The following is a 19,786-nucleotide window of genomic DNA, read 5'->3' on the forward strand; positions in this document are numbered from 1 at the left end:
CACTGAACCTCCCAGCCGCGCGCAACCCCCTAACTGACCGGACCCCCGACCAGACCCCTCAGCCACGCACGCGGAAACCCCCCACTGAACCCCCCAGCCGCGCGCGCAACCCCCGACTAGACCCTTCAGCTGCGCGCACACGTTCCCCCCCGACCAGCCCCCTCTTGCGCGAGCTGTTCCGCCCGACTTGACCCCCTCTAGGGCGCACAGATCCTCCCCACCAGTCCCCGTCAGCCACGCGCAAGTCTCCCCTCGACTAGCCCCATCTGGTGCGCACCGCTCAGCCCCACTAGACTCCTCATCCTAGGTGGAACTTTGAGAGAGAGAGAGTGAAGGATGAGAATGAGAAATTTGAGAGAAAAGAAAAAGAGACGTTGAGGGAAGGTGACAAACAAAAAATAAATTATGTAATTTCTTTTATTATGTAATTTCTTTTATTATTATAATTTCTTTTATTATGTAATTTTTTTTATTATTGTAATTTTTTTTATCATAAAATTTCTTTTTTTATTATTTATATTTATATATTATTCATAATAATTAATTTTATAAAAATTTATCATAAAGTATAGTGTGAGGTGTCAAAAAAGTGTAGTATGAGTTGTAAAAAAGTATGGGTGCTTATAAGCAATTTCCATTGGAGCAAAAATTGTAAAAATATAATATTAGTTGCTTATGAGTGATGTGGCACAGTGGGACCCATTTAAAGTGGTTGGGAGTACGTGCTTATAAGCAACTCCCATTGTAGATGTTCTAAAGGTTCCATATAAAACATGACAAAATATATTTTTAGGGTAAATTAAATATTTATAAATTTACGTAATTTTGCGCAATTAATTAAAGGTACTGTGTTTTTACAAGCATCGTTGGGTGCTAACACCTTCCCTACACGTAATTGACTTTCGAACCCAATTTTGATTTTAAAGGTTATTTTTAAAGGGTTTTCCAATGTTTTTCCCTTAAAATAAAATATTGGTGGCAACTCCATTGAAAAACAATGCATGCGTCATTCCTTCGTGATTCTGGTTACGACACAAGGTCACTGGTGTTGTTGAGACGGTTGGTCTCCTTGGAGGCGCTATGGATGGTGATGATGCGTTTGTTGTAGTTGAGGAGCGCGTTGCCTTTGCAAATCTTGGCTTTGGTGTTGGCGTGAAGTTGCTTGATAATGTCATCACTGTGGTTGATGACGTTGTTGATCTTACAAAGGGGACACAGGTAGTGAAAGACGATGTTGTCGACAATGATGAGGGAGGAGTCGTCCATGACAAAGTTGTGATGCTTCTTTTTGGTGTCGGCATCGGTGGTGCTGGTGTCGATGAATTAGTATTGACAATGTGATGGAGGAGGTCCATGGGCCAAGGGCCCAACTACTAGGGCTATGGCAAAGAGGATCCAAGAGGAGTGGGCCCAAGCTCAAGGAAAACCCATTACATTATTTAGTTGGGCTTTGACTCAAGCCCAAGTAGAGTAGGAGTAGTGTAGGGTTGGGCCTTAAGGCCTTGTATTTCTTTTAGGCCTTGTATTTTTGTCCATTTAGATTAGGTTTTTCATTTAATGGTCATTTGAATTTAGGGTTTATTTAGGGTTGCATGTGTATTTGCATTAGAATGTAATTAGCTTTACATTTGGAATGCATTTCGGCCATGTGCAAAATTTGAATTTTGAATTCAAATTTTGGGCGCCTAAGGTTAAGTGAACCATACCATGTTTTCACTTAACCTTAGGCTAACCCATGGTTCCTTTAACCTAATTATTCCCTATAAATTCAAAGTGACCGAGACTTGTACTCACTTTTGGATATATGCATGAGAATTCTCACATTAGAACTCTCTCCCTCCGAAAGTCACTCTATCCTAACTCTACCCTCCTTGAGCTCCTCTCTTTGTAGAGCTAGGATACTTCTTCTTCTTCCGGACTTAGCTTGAGCAAGCATAGGTCACATTGGTGCTTCTAGGAGTCTTCTTCCTTGACATCTCTCCAAGGAATCCGAGAAGCATTGAAGGTATTCTTGAGGATTCACAATTGGAACCTCATCACAATGTCGATGGAGGTTAGATTAGGAGCATTCTGGAAAGGATGATGATTTTTTTGGATAAAATGGACATTTATTATCGCACTACAAGAAAAATGCAAATTATCGACGTATAATTTTTTACAGATATTAATCCATTGGAAAATTTATATTTCCGACGGATTTTATTGACAAAAAAAAATTTGTAGGAAAAGTTATATTACCGACAGATAATTTTCGACAGATACAAATCTGTTAGAAAATTTATATTTCCAACGATATATCTGTTTGTAATTTCTGACAGATACAAATTTGTCAAAAAATTTATATTTCTAACGAATAATTTCTAACAAATATAAATTTATCAAAAAATTTATATTTCCGATGGATATAATATTAATACATTAATAAAAAAATTTATCACCATATAAATATATGAACCGTTCAATTTAATTATTTATATATCTAACATTGTTTTTTTCTTCACCAATAAACCACATGATAATCATGCTTTATTTTATTGGTTCACAGATGAATCACATAAATCATAGATACATAGTAGATTTCGTCATAAAGCACTTGATCATCTTAAAATTTAATTTTATCTTAATTAATTGATCCTTAAACTTTATCCTATTAGCAAATAAACACAATGAACTTTAATTATGTTATAATTGATCTTTAAACTTTTACAAATAAACACCTTGATTTTAATTTAATATTAATTAATTCTTAAAATATATTCATTATCATTATATTGAATTAAACTAATAAGAAAGAAGAAATAACAAATATTTATTTATTTTAAATCACACTCATATATCAATTTTATTTTTATATCTCTTTTCTATATAAATAAAACCATAAAATTTAGAATTTAAAAATAAAATATTATTATTATTATTATTATTATTTTTATTTTTATTTTATTCTTTTTTTCTTCTTTATTTTTAAATTAATATTTTTATTATATTTGAATATTAATTTTATTAAAAGAAGAAAAAGATTAATCAATGATTGAGATTCAAGAGAAATAAATAAACTCTAAATTGATAAATAAAAATATTCGTAAAAATGATAAAGGTATGTATTAATTAGAATGAAATTAAAGTTAAAAGTGTTTAAATTTAAAAATTAATTAGAACAAAATTATAAAAATAAAAAAGAAGTATGTGGAGAGAAAAAACACACTAGAATGAGAGTTGAATAGTATTAAACATTCAACACCTTCTCAAAAGAGTAAAGTAGTAATGTAAGTCTAAAAAAGTACAGACGTAACAAATCAAATAACACTATTTATACTAGTTTGTCTAAATCACTAAGACTATGCCTAATTTTTTATTAACTTGATCAAGTTCAATAATTTTTTACAATGATATAAGTACTCTTTTACAAGTTAATTCTATCTCAACCTAACTATTATTTTATTTGTCTATTCATACAAAGTATCCAAGTATTCTCTCTTCAAGCTTCAATACAAAATATTCTTTAAACAAAAAGTTTTTTCAAGTTTCAATACAAAAATTCTTTAAACACAAAGTCTCTTTAGAATTTAAAGCTAAAAACACATAGTTTTAAGATGGGTGACGATAATTGAAGATTTATCTTATCCACAAGATGTGATATAACTTTTAAGTACAAGCTTATAGAGTGTTTACAAAGAAATAATGAATGGATTAATTGAAAAAGCTTTTCACTTCATTTTCTCTGTGATGTTCAAACTCCTTTATATAGATGATCTTTGAAGATGATCGTTGTAAATTATTGAGTGTCACTCGTCAACTTGTTTCATGTTGCTTCGTCTTCCTTCCTTATAAACTTAAGTGTATGTTGATGTAATTAATACACTCATTAAATCTTATGTCACAAATTCAGTACTAGATGAGTTTTATTTGAGTGATTTATTAACAATATTTGCAATAAAACTAAAATATTTTTAAATTACAAAATTAAAATTATATGTCTTAACTTTATTCTTCACTAAAAGAGGGTAAATGGGTCAAATACATATGTTGTAAGAAAGAAAAAAAATTAACTGTTATTAATTAATTAATACAAAGGATTGTAAATAACTCATTTGCATGTATCAATATTCTACTAATAAATTTAGTGGTTAACCACAAACTTATGCTTTATTTGGTTTGTGAAAGAAAGATAAAGGAAAGAAAGTGAAAAGAAAAGAAAGTAAGTAAAAATAAAAAATATGATTATTTACCTGTTTAGTAAAAAAGAAAGAAGAAAAAAGAAAATAGTATATTTATATAATGACATGAATGTCTCTAAATAAAAATTAAGATATAATAATTTATTCTTGTATGTTATAATCATGAAGGAGGGTATATTGGTATTTTTATTTTTAAATTTTTAAAGGGATTTTCTTTCCAAATTAGAAATAAATAGTTTTCGTGTGAAACCAAACCACATATTGTTTCCTTCCTTCTTTCTTTTAAATCGAATGAGAAAATTTTTTCTTCTATAATTTTCTATTTTTTTCTCTTCTTTTCATTTTCTTGCATACCAAACAAAATACTACATATGTATTTGGCTACCCTAACTTACATCATGTACTATATTTAAAGTTTATTTGTTTGATTTTTCTGTACTAGTGTCAAAATTTACTTTTATCAATTACAAAATTGATTTTTTTTTAAGAATTTGTAAAATGTAGGTAGTAATAAATATATTTCATTCTTTGTTTACAATTTTTCCCTTTTCTTCTCTTTCTTATCAAGTAATTAAGTAACTATCACATTTTTATTAGTCATTGATTAAGAATAATCATTTAACTCTAATTAAATCATTTCAAACCTTTAATAACAAAAGGACAAAAATCAAGATATAGACGCCACAATTCTTATAAATAATAGCTTAATTTAAGAAAAAAGAGAGAGAAAGAAGTAGATATTAGGATTATGTCCCAAAGTTTTTTGTGCCTTCCAATAAAAAAAACAAAAAAGGGTTTTATCTGATTGTAAATTCACTATTCTCATTATCTTTTTTTTCTTATCCAAATGTCAAAAAAATACTGAGGTGAAAGATAATAATCTTCCTTCTGATCTTTTTTTTAATAATAAAAAATAATAATCATAAGTAACGACAACATACTTTTCTCATTTATTTTTTTTTATAAATAAGTTTTGTATAACTATCATGATATTTAAAATATATTTTTAATTTATCAAATTTAAAATAAATTTAATTTTATACTTCAAATTTAAGATTGATTTTTTTATAAGCAAAGATGTATTATTAAAAATCAATTGGAGAACAAGGAGTGCTTCAACCTATATACACATTTAAAGCAACTGCTCAATACACATAAGAGGCTTAGCATGCCAATTTACAAACAATAAATATCAATGTTTCAACCTTGCAAACAACCATTTTCAAGACATGTATTTGATAGTATCTAATATTTTTCCACAATCTAACACAATGTTATTGAAAACAATATTGTTTCTATGCAACCAAATATTCCAAGTCACTGCAATCCAAATAGACACCATATATCTCCACTTCTTTCTTCCTCCAACAAAACCACACATACTTAGTAACAAATCCTACAAATGTCTTAGTACACAAGCTGAAATTCCTAGCCAATGCAACACCTTATACCATATACTACAAGAAATTTGACAATGCAAGAAAAAAGGTGTTGTACCTTTTCTTCCATTATATTATAAAGGGGGCAAGATTCATTTATCAACAACAAACCACGTCTAACAAGGCCCTTACGTATAGGTAGTGTTTGTAATAACAATTGCCAAGTAAAAATAGTGGCCTTTTTCAAAACCAAAGCCTTCCAAACACGACGCAGCGACAACACCACCCCCTACGTCCAATGCAGAACCAATAGAGAAGTAATTATGCAAAAAGGCATATGCAGATTTTACAAAAAATGCTTTTGAATTATCAGAAGTCCCCACAAGCATATATGGCATATTGGAACGGGGTTGTATACCATCAACCAACTCTGTCAAATCACATATCGAGTCCTCCTCCCGTTGAAATATAATTTGTCGACGCCATTGAAAATCCCACAGCCGTATGCCCTTCACAAACTCACCATTATCACTAATCATAGACTCCTTAATCGTTGCTACTGAAAATAAATGGGAAAAACATCTATAAGAACCAAACCACCCACCCACCTATCCAACCAAAACCTCTCTGTAGCTCCATTTCCAATCACATGATTCAAATTTGAGTCCACCCATGAACCCACTTCTTGGCACACCAGAACTATATCTTTCCGCCAAACCGGTGCCTTATAATCAATTACATAATTTCGTAGTATCAACACCAAACACCCAGAACGAGCTCTAAGTGTTTGAACCCACAGTGCATTAGTGGTCAGTGGTCCATAAATTAACCCCCATCAAGCAACTTTTATGAAAATTAACCTTTAACCTAAAAATCAATTCAAAACATCTTAAAACCACCTTTGTTGTCCATAAATTTCTCTCATTGGCCTCACCTATCAATAACGTGTCATCCACAAATTGTAACAAAGAAATTTCAAGACCCCTACCTTTACACCGATAAAAAGACATTTTGAGACTACACTTCGTACCAAACCCCCTAAACCTTCTACAGCTACTAAAAACAAAAAAGGTGAAAGAGGATCACCTTGCTTTAGTCCTCTCCCAATCACCACCTCCTTCGTGGACTACCATTCACAAGAACCGACAAGTGATCTCAACAAATACATGCCTCCATCCATTTCACCCATTTCTCCCCAAAACCCAACTTTCACAACATGTATAATAAATATCTCCAATCTACTGAGTCATAAGCTTTCTCATAATCAACCTTCAACACAAAACAACTCTTCCTTGACTTACTGAAATAATCAACCACTTCATTCGTAACCAACACACTATCAAATAAAATATGGCCTGATACAAAACCCACTTGTTGCTCATTAATAATTTCATTCAAAACCCCCATCATCCTATTAGCAAGCACTTTTGATATAATTTTGTATAAACAACCGAGCAATGAAATAGGTCGAAAATCTCCTATCCCTTGCAGACTTTTAGACTTCGAAAGAAGAGTTACAAAGTAAGAAAGCAACCATTTCGGTATTGATGCGTTCAGATGAAAATCCATAAGCATTTGCATCACGTCATTTTGCAAAAGGCCCCAAAAAGCTTTTAGAAAAGAAAAATTAAAGCCGTTGGGACCAATACTCTTATCCCCATCACACTCCCTTATCATACTTGACACTTTCTCCATAGTAAACATTTCCTCCAAGCCTTCTTTATTTCTTACTGACAATACAAGCATAATAATATTATCAATAGATGGTCTACCCCACTCCTGATGGACTCCTTCCACCAAGGGGATGAACAAACGTCAATGGTGAAGAGGAGCTCCTTGCCAAGGCCAAGATAGTGACCTTAGAGGGTGGACGTTCCTTCAAGGGTGAGGCTAAGTGATGGTGGGCGTGAAAGGTGGAGTCTTGGGCAAATAGGAGAAAGGTTGGGAGAATGGTGTTTTGGGTGTTCTAGTTGGCTCTCTTCACTAAGTGGATGTGAAGGCCATTCAAGGTATCCCTAAACTCACTCTAAGGAGGAGATAAGAGAGGTAGGCCAAATTGACCTAGTGACTAAGGAGAGGATTTGAGGCAAAAATGCTCACTCAAATTCATATAATCCAAAGTATTTACATAATGCATAGCCTAGGGTATTTATAGGAGTGGGAGGCATCTAGGATTGCATTTGGAGGGTGCATAGACGAAATTCATAAGCCAAATGCACACCAAATGAAATGCAAATGAACCCTAGATGCAACTTGGTGGCCAAGGATGAAATTTTTGGGATTAGTTAGGCTATATTTAGGTGCATGATAAGACCATACAACCTTTGCCCTCCACTTGGACCTAAGCCTTTCTAACACCAAAAATAGGTCCAAGAGCCACAAAAAATATGTCTAGGTTTTGTTACCATCCTAATCAAATACCTTAGCCCAAAAATAAAATCCTATGATCTAAAGCACCCCATAATACAAGGGTAAAATGGGAAATACAAAAGAAAATAAATCTTATGACTAAAATACCCCAAAATACAAGGGTAAAATTGGAAATACAAGTAAAATAGATCCTATGTCTAAGATACCCCAAAATACAAGGGTAAAAATGGAAAATCAAAGACAAGGGCAAAATAGGAATAAAAATAAATGTTATGCTAATAAAAACTTAGGAGCTAAGGTCCAAAAGAGGCCTCACTCCTCCTATGGTTTTTCAACACTAACCCATTCCTTTTGCTTCCTTCAATACATCACCTCTTAGACTTCTTGGCCTTAGTGTTATTCCATCAACTCCCTTCTAGCAAAATGAGCACTAAAGAAATTCAATATGTTTCCCTTTACCTCCTTAACCTCCCTTATTCCATATCTTCCAAGCTGCTCTAATATTACCCAACCTTCCCTTAAGCCGTTGTGCTGCCCATGGCATTTTTACCTCCACATTCCAAGCATTAGTCACAATAGTTCTCAACTCATGATGATCTAGTCAACAATTATTAAAATAGAATGGCTTGGGTCCCCAATTTGATGTCTTGTGTTTGACTAAAAGTGCACAATGGTCTGATACATCACGCGACAAAACATGAACCATCGGATTCCCCCACACATCACCCTAATCTTCTGAAACCAATACTCTATCTAATATACTCATCATGCTTTCATCCCCCCTCATCCAAGTAAATCGACATCCAACCAAGGGAAGATCCACCAGCTGCATATCAACAATTAATTGATTAAATTCCATCATATCTTGTGAATCCCCTCCACCAACACCACCTCTTCTCTCATTGCTATTCCTAATCACATTGAAAACCCTGATCACACACCACAAATTGCTACCAAATCCCATTTTAGACATAATCAAATTATTCCATAGCATTTTCTTGTCTATCAAATGACATGGCAAATAAACATTTACAACTTTTACTATTTCCATCTTCTCCCCCCATTCAAAATAGACACCAACAAATCCAGAACCATAGAAATGATATCTTAATTTACCTCTCATAGCATTCCAAATAGTGAGTATGCCACCATTATTCCCTATTGTTGGCCAAGCTATCCAATCGAAGTCTTCATCATTCCATAACTAACGATAGATATCTCTTGTACAACATTCCAATTTAGTCTCTTGTAAAAAAAAAGAATTTCAATCCCCTATTGTCGTACCAATTATGCAACCCGTTTCTTCTTCACCCTTCCCCCAACCCCACGCATATTAAACGTTGCAAGCTTCATGAGGAAACATTCACACCCCTATCCACCGTAACCACATTCCTATCTCTAACCTCTTACTCAATTAGCTTTTCAATGACTTTCTCCCTATTACCATTTACAACAACATCGACTTCTTCCCCAATATCCAAAATCTTCTCTGCCATACCTCTTACCTCATTGCGTAATCCACCAATGATAGAGGATATTGATTTATCATTGCCCCCACTGGATCCAATTCGACGTTGTTTAACAAAGCTATGTTGGGAAGGTCAAGAAATTTCCAAAATTTTGTGCCATGCATGAATCGCATTGCTTTGCTCTTGCAAATTTCCTTTTGAATTCAAGCTTCTATGTGAACCAGATGAAATCACTTCCTTCCTCTATCTTGCCACTCTTAACATACCCCACACATTCAATTGTCTACTTTTCAGAGTAAGTTTTCACCTTTTGGTTTGAAGATTTTCTTTGGGTGCTTTTTTGACAAAAACTTCATCGCTACCTGACTGCCATAACCTTTGAAATCTAAACTAGACACAATTGAAGTAGATCCCTCTACTAGATCAACACAAACCCCGGATTTACTAGCAGAACCCCCCTCTTCGTCATTTAATATTTTGGGCCCCAAAGAATGCACACAATTCTCCAAATTGGGCCTCGTTGGGTCAAAGCCCATTTGCCCACACACCCTCTTCCTATTGACGTTCACAACCCAACTCTTGACTTTCAACTGTCATAGTCAATATCCCTGGGACCACCACCTTCGCGCACACATCCCGTTCCTCCATCCCACCCTCATAAAGTTGCGTATCCAAATTCAAATTTGAATGTGATATAGTCACCCCCACATCATTTTTCGCAATCCTCTCCAAACCATCACCCACAAAATCCTCTTGTGCATTAACAACAACATCCCATAACTTCGACATTTGCAGTAATGACTGGTTAGTAATCTCCACATTTTTCTCACGCCTATCACCATCCCATCATTAGCACTAGCCATACTTGTTGTCGTTACCTCATGGTTGTTAACCCCATCATCGATACTATAATCTTCCATCGCATCCAAGTCCATAGAATCATCCTTCATAGAGCGTGACAAATCACTTTGAGTATCAAACCACACATCTTGGAGAATTTCACTACCATGCTCCTCAACAATCCTAATATAAAAAACAAGGTTATTGACTTTCACCTTCGAGTTTTGATTAATGATCACCTTCATGGTAGTGTATAAGCAAACCCTAGAAAAATCCATTCGGTTCCTCAAAGTGGTATCCTCATCAAATGACACAAATGATCCCAACAGATTTACTAGTCAAAGGAAAAGCTTTCATCCAGCATGTAATGGTGTGCCATAAACACGCACCCATGTACCCGTCGTCACTGCTACCATTCTTGGATGCCACCAAGATATGCTATAAAACAAAGATTCTAATGCCTTTTTATTCTTCTCGATAATCTCTGACCATTCCTCCAACACATCCCCCTCCCCCTTAGCCTCCAACAACACCATATCATCACCCATATAGACAACGTGTATGTCAATGATACCTACATTCAACAACACTTATGGAACAATCTCAACATCTTCAAATCGATGCAAATGACCCATCATGGCCCTCTTACTCCACCGTTCCACTTTTGCATTCTCTATCGAGAAATATAGGTGGTGCCATTGCTCCTTCTTCGAAACCCAGACTTTCTTCAAGACCGTAGTCTGCACCGGAATGGATGGTTGCCCCACCTCCTTCACTACCTTACCCAAAGACTCTTTTTGCACCCCCTCCAACAAAACCCCAGAAGCTACTACCTTGCCTTTACCCTTGAGTGCCTCCACATACGAACCAGAAACCTAGTGACGATGAATTTCTCCTAGGCACCTCAACCTAACATTCAACACCACAACCCACTCCTCTTCGTTCTTCTTCCTTGTGCCTATGACGTGATATATTGGCCACTAACTGCATCCTTCCAATGGTAATGCAATTCAGTCGGTGAACCAACCTTTCCTCGTCTCGCACACCACTAAAACACACAACACCAAACCTCCTTCCAACCTTATCTCGCTTACGAGGTATAAAAATGTCAACAACCTTCCCATACCGACGAAATATGTCCCACAACACCGCCACGCCATGCCTGTCCGAAAAATTCATGAAAAAGAAAGAAGGATAGGCTTGCACCCGTTTCACAAGCCTTGTAAAACTCCTAGCCACTGTGTTATGTTTTCGCCTTACCCCTGTCCAACCATCATTTGCCTCCGATCGCCACCCCATATTTGAATTTTGATTATAATTTCATAATCATGTTTGTTGTATATTTAAGATCAATTTTTTAATTTATGTAAATATAAAAAAATCAGTCTTTAAGAATTATTGAGAATATAATTGATAATATATATATATATATATATATATATATATATAAAGAGAAAGAGAGAGAAAATGAGAGAGATAGAGATAAATATATAATATCAACCAAACTTAATATTATATTTTTATTAACAAAAACATCTTGAGATAAATTTTATACTACAAATTCAGTAATTAATGAATTTTATTTGATTGATTTATTAATAATATTTATAACAAATAAAATAAAATATTTTTAAATTACAAAATTAAAATTAAATCTTAATTAGGAAGATACAAATAAATTTATTTCATATTTAAAAAATAAAAATATTTAATTTGAATTTATATTTTTATTTGTTATTAAATATAGAAAGTGAAAAATAGTAAAAAAAAATGTGTAAGGATAAGTAGGTCTAGGTGGGAGCATTTTCCTCACGCCACCCTATGATTGACTTACTCTGCCAAATGTCCTATTTCTGAAAAGTCTTTGGTCAATTTCTTTCTGTAATTCATTTTCTTATTCGGTGACAGTTAGCCAATTAAATTACGCGACACGCGTCCCTACACACCACAAATATTTATTCTTACTTTCCATTATTTTATTTTTCATACTCTATCTCTTTTATTAATTTAAGAGGCTTATGAAAAACACTTAATTATGTATTCATCTAGAATAACCATTCCCAACGATCATGCAAATTTCTCTCCAATTTTCTATTTCGTTACTTTTCTCAATTTTTTATCCTCATTTCCTATTTCTAAGTGAGATCACTCCTTTTTTTGTTTTCGTCAAAATGAGAAAAAAATAAACTTGAGATTAAACCAAACTTCTTTAATTAAAACTATATTTACTCCACTTCTTGATTTCTCAGTTTTGCATGTAAGAATAAATTAAAGGAGACTTAACGATTCATTAAAATGCATATTTATTTCGTTTCTTTATTTTTCAGATTGACATGAATGCACCAAACTAATAAATAAATTCAAATATGCTTTTCTTTATTTTCTTACAAGTTAACAAATCCATTATAATTTTGTCAATGCTTTGTTTTAGTAGGATTTTTTAGTTGATTATTGATTATAATAGAACAAAGAATAAATATTTATGTACACCCACTTGCCCACATAGACACTTTAAAAAAGAAAGAGATTGAATAAGCGAAGTGTCAATACAATAAGTGATATTATATAATTGAGATAGAGAAGAAACTAATATTGTAAACTAGGTTTACACACTGTGTATTTGTCCATATATTAGTACTCTAGAATGAATTTTACCTATTATCTTAATATCATTTAAATTTAAAATTTTGTAGATAATTATTAATCTAGCACAAGTCATAAATTAAGATTTAAGAAATTAAAAAAAAAGAAAAAAAAAAAAAAAAAAAAGAACATAAACATATGATTGTGCTTGGTTGAGACTAAGGCGTGGACTTTTTGCTGGTTTATGTTTCATCAGATCCACCAACCCAACCATAACGTAAGATTGTACAAGCATCACAAAACCTTCAAACTTTTTCCTGTTTCCAAATTAAGACACAGAGACACAACTAATTTTTTCTCTTTTTTCTGCTTTCATCACTAACTTCAACTCAATTACCCACCGGGATGGCTGGCGCCGGAAATGGGGGCCTCCCGCCGTGGAAGGAGGCGCCGCCGCCGCCTCGACCCACCATCAGCCTCCCTCCGCGGCCTGCTTCCATGGACACCCTTTTCACCGGCGGCTTCAGCCCCGGCCCCATGACTCTTCTCTCCAACTTTCTCGCTGATGGGGATGACTGCAAGTCCTTCTCTCAGCTCCTCGCCGGAGCTATGACGTCTCCGGTCACCGGCGCCGCCGTACTTGACTCACCTGCTGGCCTCTTCTCGCCCAATCAGGTGTGTATCAACAAATTTAAGTTTTACATCGATTATAGATAAAATTTACATAATATATATAAATGATATGTATAATTTTGTAAAATTGAGTTAAGAAGTGATTTTTTTAAGTTATGTTCAAGACCATGTGGAAGTTCTTTCTTGTGTTGCATTTTCAGCTATGAAACATGAATAATGTTGGGAAAAGGAAAATAATGTTTTTTTTTTTTTTTTAATTTTGATGCAATGATTTAGTGTTGTTTTTGGATTAGAGTTGAAGTTTGAGACCTAAGGCATTGACTTTTAATGTTGACTTTTTATATGCGGATTAGTGAAGTAAAAGTTTAATTTTTCAGGTTTTGGCGTTGTGTGTTTGCTTTTTGGGTTGTTATGTTTGTACTGTACCAAAGTATGAAAGCTTTTACCCTAATGTGGTAACTTTATGCCTTTGATAAGATTCATGGAATCTATTTCCAATGAGTGTAGAGTTATTGAATGTGAATATTCAGTTTAGAGTTTTTGTTTTCTGTTTTTTTGGGATTCTTTATAATGGTGGAATGAGATTATTACGAGTTTGGAATCTGCCCAAAAGGAAGAGATGAATTTATTTCCCCCTTTTGTCACACTAAAACATTGATTATACACATTAAAGTTAGATTTGTGAGTCCACTAAGATGATAAATTTTTCCAAAGATACTTTTGGAGGAGAAAAAATAAAATGAATTTCTTTATAAATTAAAATTAATTTATGTATAAGTTAATATATAGAAACTCTTTTTCATTAATTTTTTCAAAATTTTAGTTTTAACTCATGTATAAATTAGTTTTAGTTTATGAAAAAGTATACTTCTGTACCGTCCCGGTCAGAATCCGATCCAACCCATCTACATGGGTGCACTCGGTTAGAATCCGACCTGTCTGCTCTGCAGGAGTAACTCGGCCAAAATCCGATCTAACTCTCCCACATAGATACTGTTCCGATATCAGGGATAAAATCTCATCTTTAATGACAAGATATTCTCCAAATATTAACGGTTAAGGAAATCCCTTGATCCTCGGGGCCCAAGTAGCCCATGAACGACGTACCATAAAACCCAAAACCCTAGAGATGAGAGGGCAGATTACACTTTTCGAATGTTCTGGCTTTGCGGCTTGATCTAGGAAAAACCCTAGCGCATCCCGTGACCGGAACAACTTCAATTTTTTTTTTCTCTCTTAAATGTGCTTATGAAAAACTTTATTGAGATAGGCCTTTATGCGAATTTTAAGTTTTAATAGCAGTGCATAAGGGTATTTTTTTATTTTCTCATTAGATGAATGTTGATTTGACACTTTTTTTTAATGGATCAAAATTTATTAAAAATTACAATTTCATGAGGTTGATGACTTTTTTTAATGAATTTAAAATTTAAGGTTTAGACTTTGTTTTTAGTGAATCACTTCTGATTTTGTATTTTTTAAGAATATTTTGGGAAATGTGTTCCTAACACCCTCTTTCTGGCAATGTTCTTTTTTTCAAAATTATTAGTTGTATTTTGTAAGTAGTAAGCTATGGTGTACCAATAAATACTTTCAAGCTATATTCAAGTTACAAATCAATAAAAGTTGGAAGCTATGATAAGAGTATGGCCATATTTTGATAAACTTCTTAAAAACACAAGAGAAGAAAATAAAAATATTAAAAAAATAAGTTTTTGTAAAAAATTAATATAAAGTAATATCTATAAATTAATTTATATATAAGTTAATTTTAGTTTATAATTTTTTTTTATTTTTTTCTTCTTATTTTCTTTTCCTATAAATGTTTTTAGAGAAATTTGGCAAAACAAATTTTGTATATCATGCTTGATATTTTTACTTCTAGTACCGAAACAAAAAAAATTAAAATAAAATAGTGAATATTTCTGAAATATTTCCCAGACGTGTTTGAACATGTCAAACATATCCGGAGCCATTCTATATCTATATAAGTATACAATCTATTGTGTCCTCATTTTCATAGCATATCGACTCTCTCAATATCTCCAACTTTTATATATTTGTTAAGGAACCATGCTCTTTTAAAATCTTATTTGTTAAGGTTTAAACAATGGATTGCTTATGCACAAACTTCAATAAATAATGTCATAACTCAAGTACAAGCTTTTCTGTACCTCAATCCTGTCTTCTTTTTTTCTTCCCTTGAAACTAACAGTAAAATCTTTTGAAGAAACATAGGAAAAGACCCCTCTATAAGTTAGAAGCGTTTTTGGCAACTTCTCTGCTGAAAATGTAGTATTTTCAGTAAAGAAGTTCTCAAAAGAACTTTTAGCTTGTATTTAAACAGACTCTATATAATCAGCTTTTGATAGTAGTAGGTTTTCTAAACTACCCTTGTATGTGTAATATCTGTCTTCCAAGATTCAAGAAGGAAACAGCAATCATTGGTGATTATGCCATGTTAAGGGGTCACACTCGGTGCATGTTAATTTGGATGTTTGTTGAATCATTCAAAATCACATTAAAATATCAGTTAATGTGATTTTAGGCAAATGTTTTACATGTTTGGCCTCACATTCAGAAATTGATTTTGAGTTGAAGTTTAGATATGCGTCAGAACAAAAATTTTATACTTAGTTAACTAACTTTTAGGATAAAAGTATCAAACATAGATCACTTCACTTAATCAATTTTACAAAATTTTATTCAAAATCAGATTTGAAAACACTCACGACCTAAACACACATTCAGTTCCATGTTGAATCACTCAACACTAACAGGAGCTCCCAACTGATCTGCTTACTAGATTCTTAGGTTTAGGTCCACTATGTTATTTCTAATAACACAGTTCTATTCAGGCCATAGCAAAGATAATACTTACTCAAGATACATAGATAGTAAGAAAATGATAATACTCAATAAGGATATATAGATTGTACCCCCTAAGCTAAGGTTAAATAAATGTGAATGCCTAGTATATATATTATGGTGAGGATAACAAAAATTCAAAGGCTTCTTGTTGGATTATATCAGATATCTTTTTTGATCAGTAAGAAATACAATAACGGCAATAAAGCTCAAATTTAAGATTTTATACATATTACTCCAAACTACCACCACCAGGCCAACCTTCGTGGATCAGATTATATCAGATATCTAACTCTACACATGATAATGAAAATTTTATTATATGCCTGATATTGAATGGTACAACAGCATACATATTCACATGATTTTTCAAGAAATTACATTGCCTTCTTATTCTCCTAACTTGTGGGGCTTGTCATGTAGGTGTCTTTTGGAATGACACACCAGCAGGCCCTAGCACAGGTCTCAGTTCAGGCTGCACACACCAACTCAAATATCCACATCCAGCCTCAACATTCACTGCCTCTATCAGTATCACAGGTTCCTGCAGCAGCTGCTTCCAACACCACACAACACCTGATACCACCCTTATCTGCAGACTCTTGGGCTGCAATGGCCGAATCCGCCGATCATTCTCACGCCGAACAAAGATCTCAATCTTCATCGATGAACGTCGACAAGCCTGCAGATGATGGCTACAACTGGAGGAAGTATGGCCAGAAACAGGTGAAGGGTAGCGAGTTTCCTAGAAGCTATTACAAGTGCACACATCCAAACTGTCCTGTGAAGAAAAAAGTGGAGCGGTCGCTTGAGGGTCACGTAACTGCGATTATATACAAAGGAGAACACAATCACCAACGTCCTCAGCCTAACAAGCGCTCCAAAGACACCATCATGGCTTCAAATGAAAATGAAAATGTGCAAGGGAATGTGGATTCATCTCATCAAGGGGCAAGCACAAACTCGATGATGAAGATGGATCCTGAGTCGAGTCAGGCAACGGCAGATCGGCTATCAGGAACAAGTGACAGTGAGGAAGTTGGTGATCATGAAACTGAAGTTGATGAGAAGAATGTTGAGCTTGACCCCAAGAGGAGGTAAGCTTTTACTATGTATGATATAAATTTGTTATTGCTGGTTAATCATTTGTTGGGAGTTATTATATTGAAGGAAAGGGAAAATTAGTTACAAACAGTCAGATCAGTTAATTAGGTAGTCATAGGAATTGGTTAGATTTGTTAGCAGTTGTAGATTGAGCTTTTTGATCTTTGTAAAAGGATAAGTCCTGGTGAAGGGTCTCTATCTTTTGTTTTGCTCCAACTCCAATTCAATAAAATCTTTACAATTTTTTCCCTGGAAATTTCAGATTCTTGCGAATTCTGTCCCAAAGATTTTTCTTTAACAAAATTTTCCCCCTGATTACCGTGAATTTTGCCTCTACATAGAAAATTGTCACAATTGAGACAATATTGTCATGGATTTTCCTTTAAACTGTCAAAATTAAGACGATTTTATGACAGATTTTTCTTTAAACAGCCTCAATTTTCTACACGGGCGGCAAATTTTGCAAGATTGTGAAACTTTGGAGACAGTATAATTAAACCTAAAATCTTTCTTTTCTTTCCCACTTCTATTCTCAGTTCCTAACATCATTTATCTTTTCTGATCTTAAAAGTGTTGTAATTCTGCAGAAAAACAGAAGTCATGCACTCAGATCCAGCTTCTTCACATAGGACTGTCACTGAGCCCAGAATCATTGTGCAAACAACAAGTGAAGTTGATCTCTTAGATGATGGGTATAGATGGCGAAAATATGGGCAGAAAGTTGTCAAAGGCAACCCATATCCTAGGTGATATTGCTTCTCCTCCACACTTTGATTGCATCTATTGAACTATTCATGACTGTTAATTATGATTGCCCTGAATTTGTCAAAAAATCATCACCCAAAAAAATGCTCAATTTGTTCATACTCATTGTTGGGATGCAAACATAGTCCCACATCGTTCAAATAAGAGGATAGACATGAGTTTATATACATACAATTGTCTGTATTGGTAGAGAAACCTTTTGGGTAGGTAATGATGGAGCGGCGGTGCAAGCACTCAGAGCGTGTGTGTGAGGTACATAGTCCCAAGAGGATATACACACAATTGTCTCCATTGGTAGAGGTCTTTTGGGTGTGATTGTTGGGATGCGAACATATAATTGTCTCCATTGGTAGAGAGACAATATTTGCGGACAATATCTTACCGAACACTCATCACTCAGATTATACATACAATTGTTCAGGGACTTAATATAAAAAAATGTATTCAAAAACTAAAAGTGAAAATTGATAAAAAAAAGTTCAAGAACTAAAAACATATTTAATCTTTATTTATATTATATACTGCTTTATGTAACATTGATCACATTAGCCTTGTCTAGTCCTGCAAATAAAATTCTGATTTTGCTTATATCACATTTAGGAGCTATTACAAATGTACAACCCCGGGTTGTAATGTGAGAAAGCATGTGGAAAGGGCTTCAACAGATCCTAAAGCTGTCATAACAACATATGAAGGAAAACACAATCATGATGTGCCAGCAGCCAAGACTAACAGCCACACTATGGCCAGCAATACTGCATCACAGTTAAAATCACAGAATTCCAATCCTGAGAAGCATAGTTTTGGCAGCAGAGATACCAGTGGCAACGAACAACAGCCGGTGGCGCGTCTACGGCTGAAGGAAGAGCAGATAACCTAGTGAGCTGGAAGAACTTAATGCCTGAAGGAAGAATGTGTCTCGCCTCACAAGTCATCTTTATTTTGATGCTATTGCATTCTTTTTAGTCTTAGGCCTAAGTTTTGATCATGACCTATCAGTGCAATTCCTAATAAACAAATACTCAACTAGTTCAACACTTTTCTCTTCCAGTTTTCCCTCCACAACCACATCCTGATGAAAGAGGTAAGGACTACAGGTTTAGTCTGCACAGCCAATACAGGTTTTGGATGATGTTGTACTATTATTACCTTGTGTACATTGAGAATGTAAGTTATGTTGTTTAATATAGTTCATCATTTCATCGTGTAACTCCTTGCTCTTTGATATGCTCAAGAACGTGACAAAATTTTTGATAATGGAATAAATTTCATTCATAAGTTCCCTCCACCATCCAATATGTCAAGAATAACCCCACGAGTAACATGGTAAATCACCTATTCTAGTAGGTTCACCTTTTTGAAAAGTATATGTGGAAAGAGGTGTTGAAAAATTTCACATTGTCAATCATAATTCTTGAAATGTAACTCATATATTTGCTGGACAACTTTATTTAAAGTCAATTGATTTTAAGATTATAAAATAACTGCATCAAATTGACTAGTATTTTACTTCACATTTTAATAAATAATTTCAAAACCATGTGTTTGGTCAAAAAGTCCATGCTTGACATGATCTTAAAACCTGAAAAGTCTATAG

The 19,786-nt window shown here is 34.0% G+C and overlaps 1 protein-coding gene across 2 annotated transcripts; it reads left to right on the top strand.

Annotated features, from left to right (window-relative positions):
* Positions 1-13,027: 13,027 nt before the first annotated feature.
* Positions 13,028-19,399, top strand: WRKY4 (WRKY DNA-binding protein 4). 2 transcript variants are annotated; one of them, XM_083066178.1, is made up of 4 exons: positions 13,028-13,494; positions 16,744-17,417; positions 18,012-18,170; positions 18,397-18,765. In XM_083066178.1, the coding sequence occupies exons 1-4, from the start codon at positions 13,225-13,227 to the stop codon at positions 18,398-18,400; spliced, it is 1,107 nt and encodes a 368-aa protein (XP_082922304.1). In that variant the 5' UTR covers positions 13,028-13,224; the 3' UTR covers positions 18,401-18,765. The 2 variants fall into 2 exon arrangements, with proteins under 2 accessions (XP_082922304.1, XP_020218448.2); XM_020362859.3 differs by lacking the exon at positions 18,397-18,765 and adding an exon at positions 18,790-19,399 and having other exon boundaries at positions 13,030-13,494.
* The last annotated feature ends 387 nt before the right edge of the window (positions 19,400-19,786 follow it).

Source organism: Cajanus cajan, chromosome 11 (assembly GCF_000230855.2).
Source record: "Cajanus cajan strain Asha chromosome 11, NIPB_CcT2T_4, whole genome shotgun sequence".
NCBI classification, from domain to species: Eukaryota; Viridiplantae; Streptophyta; class Magnoliopsida; order Fabales; family Fabaceae; genus Cajanus; species Cajanus cajan.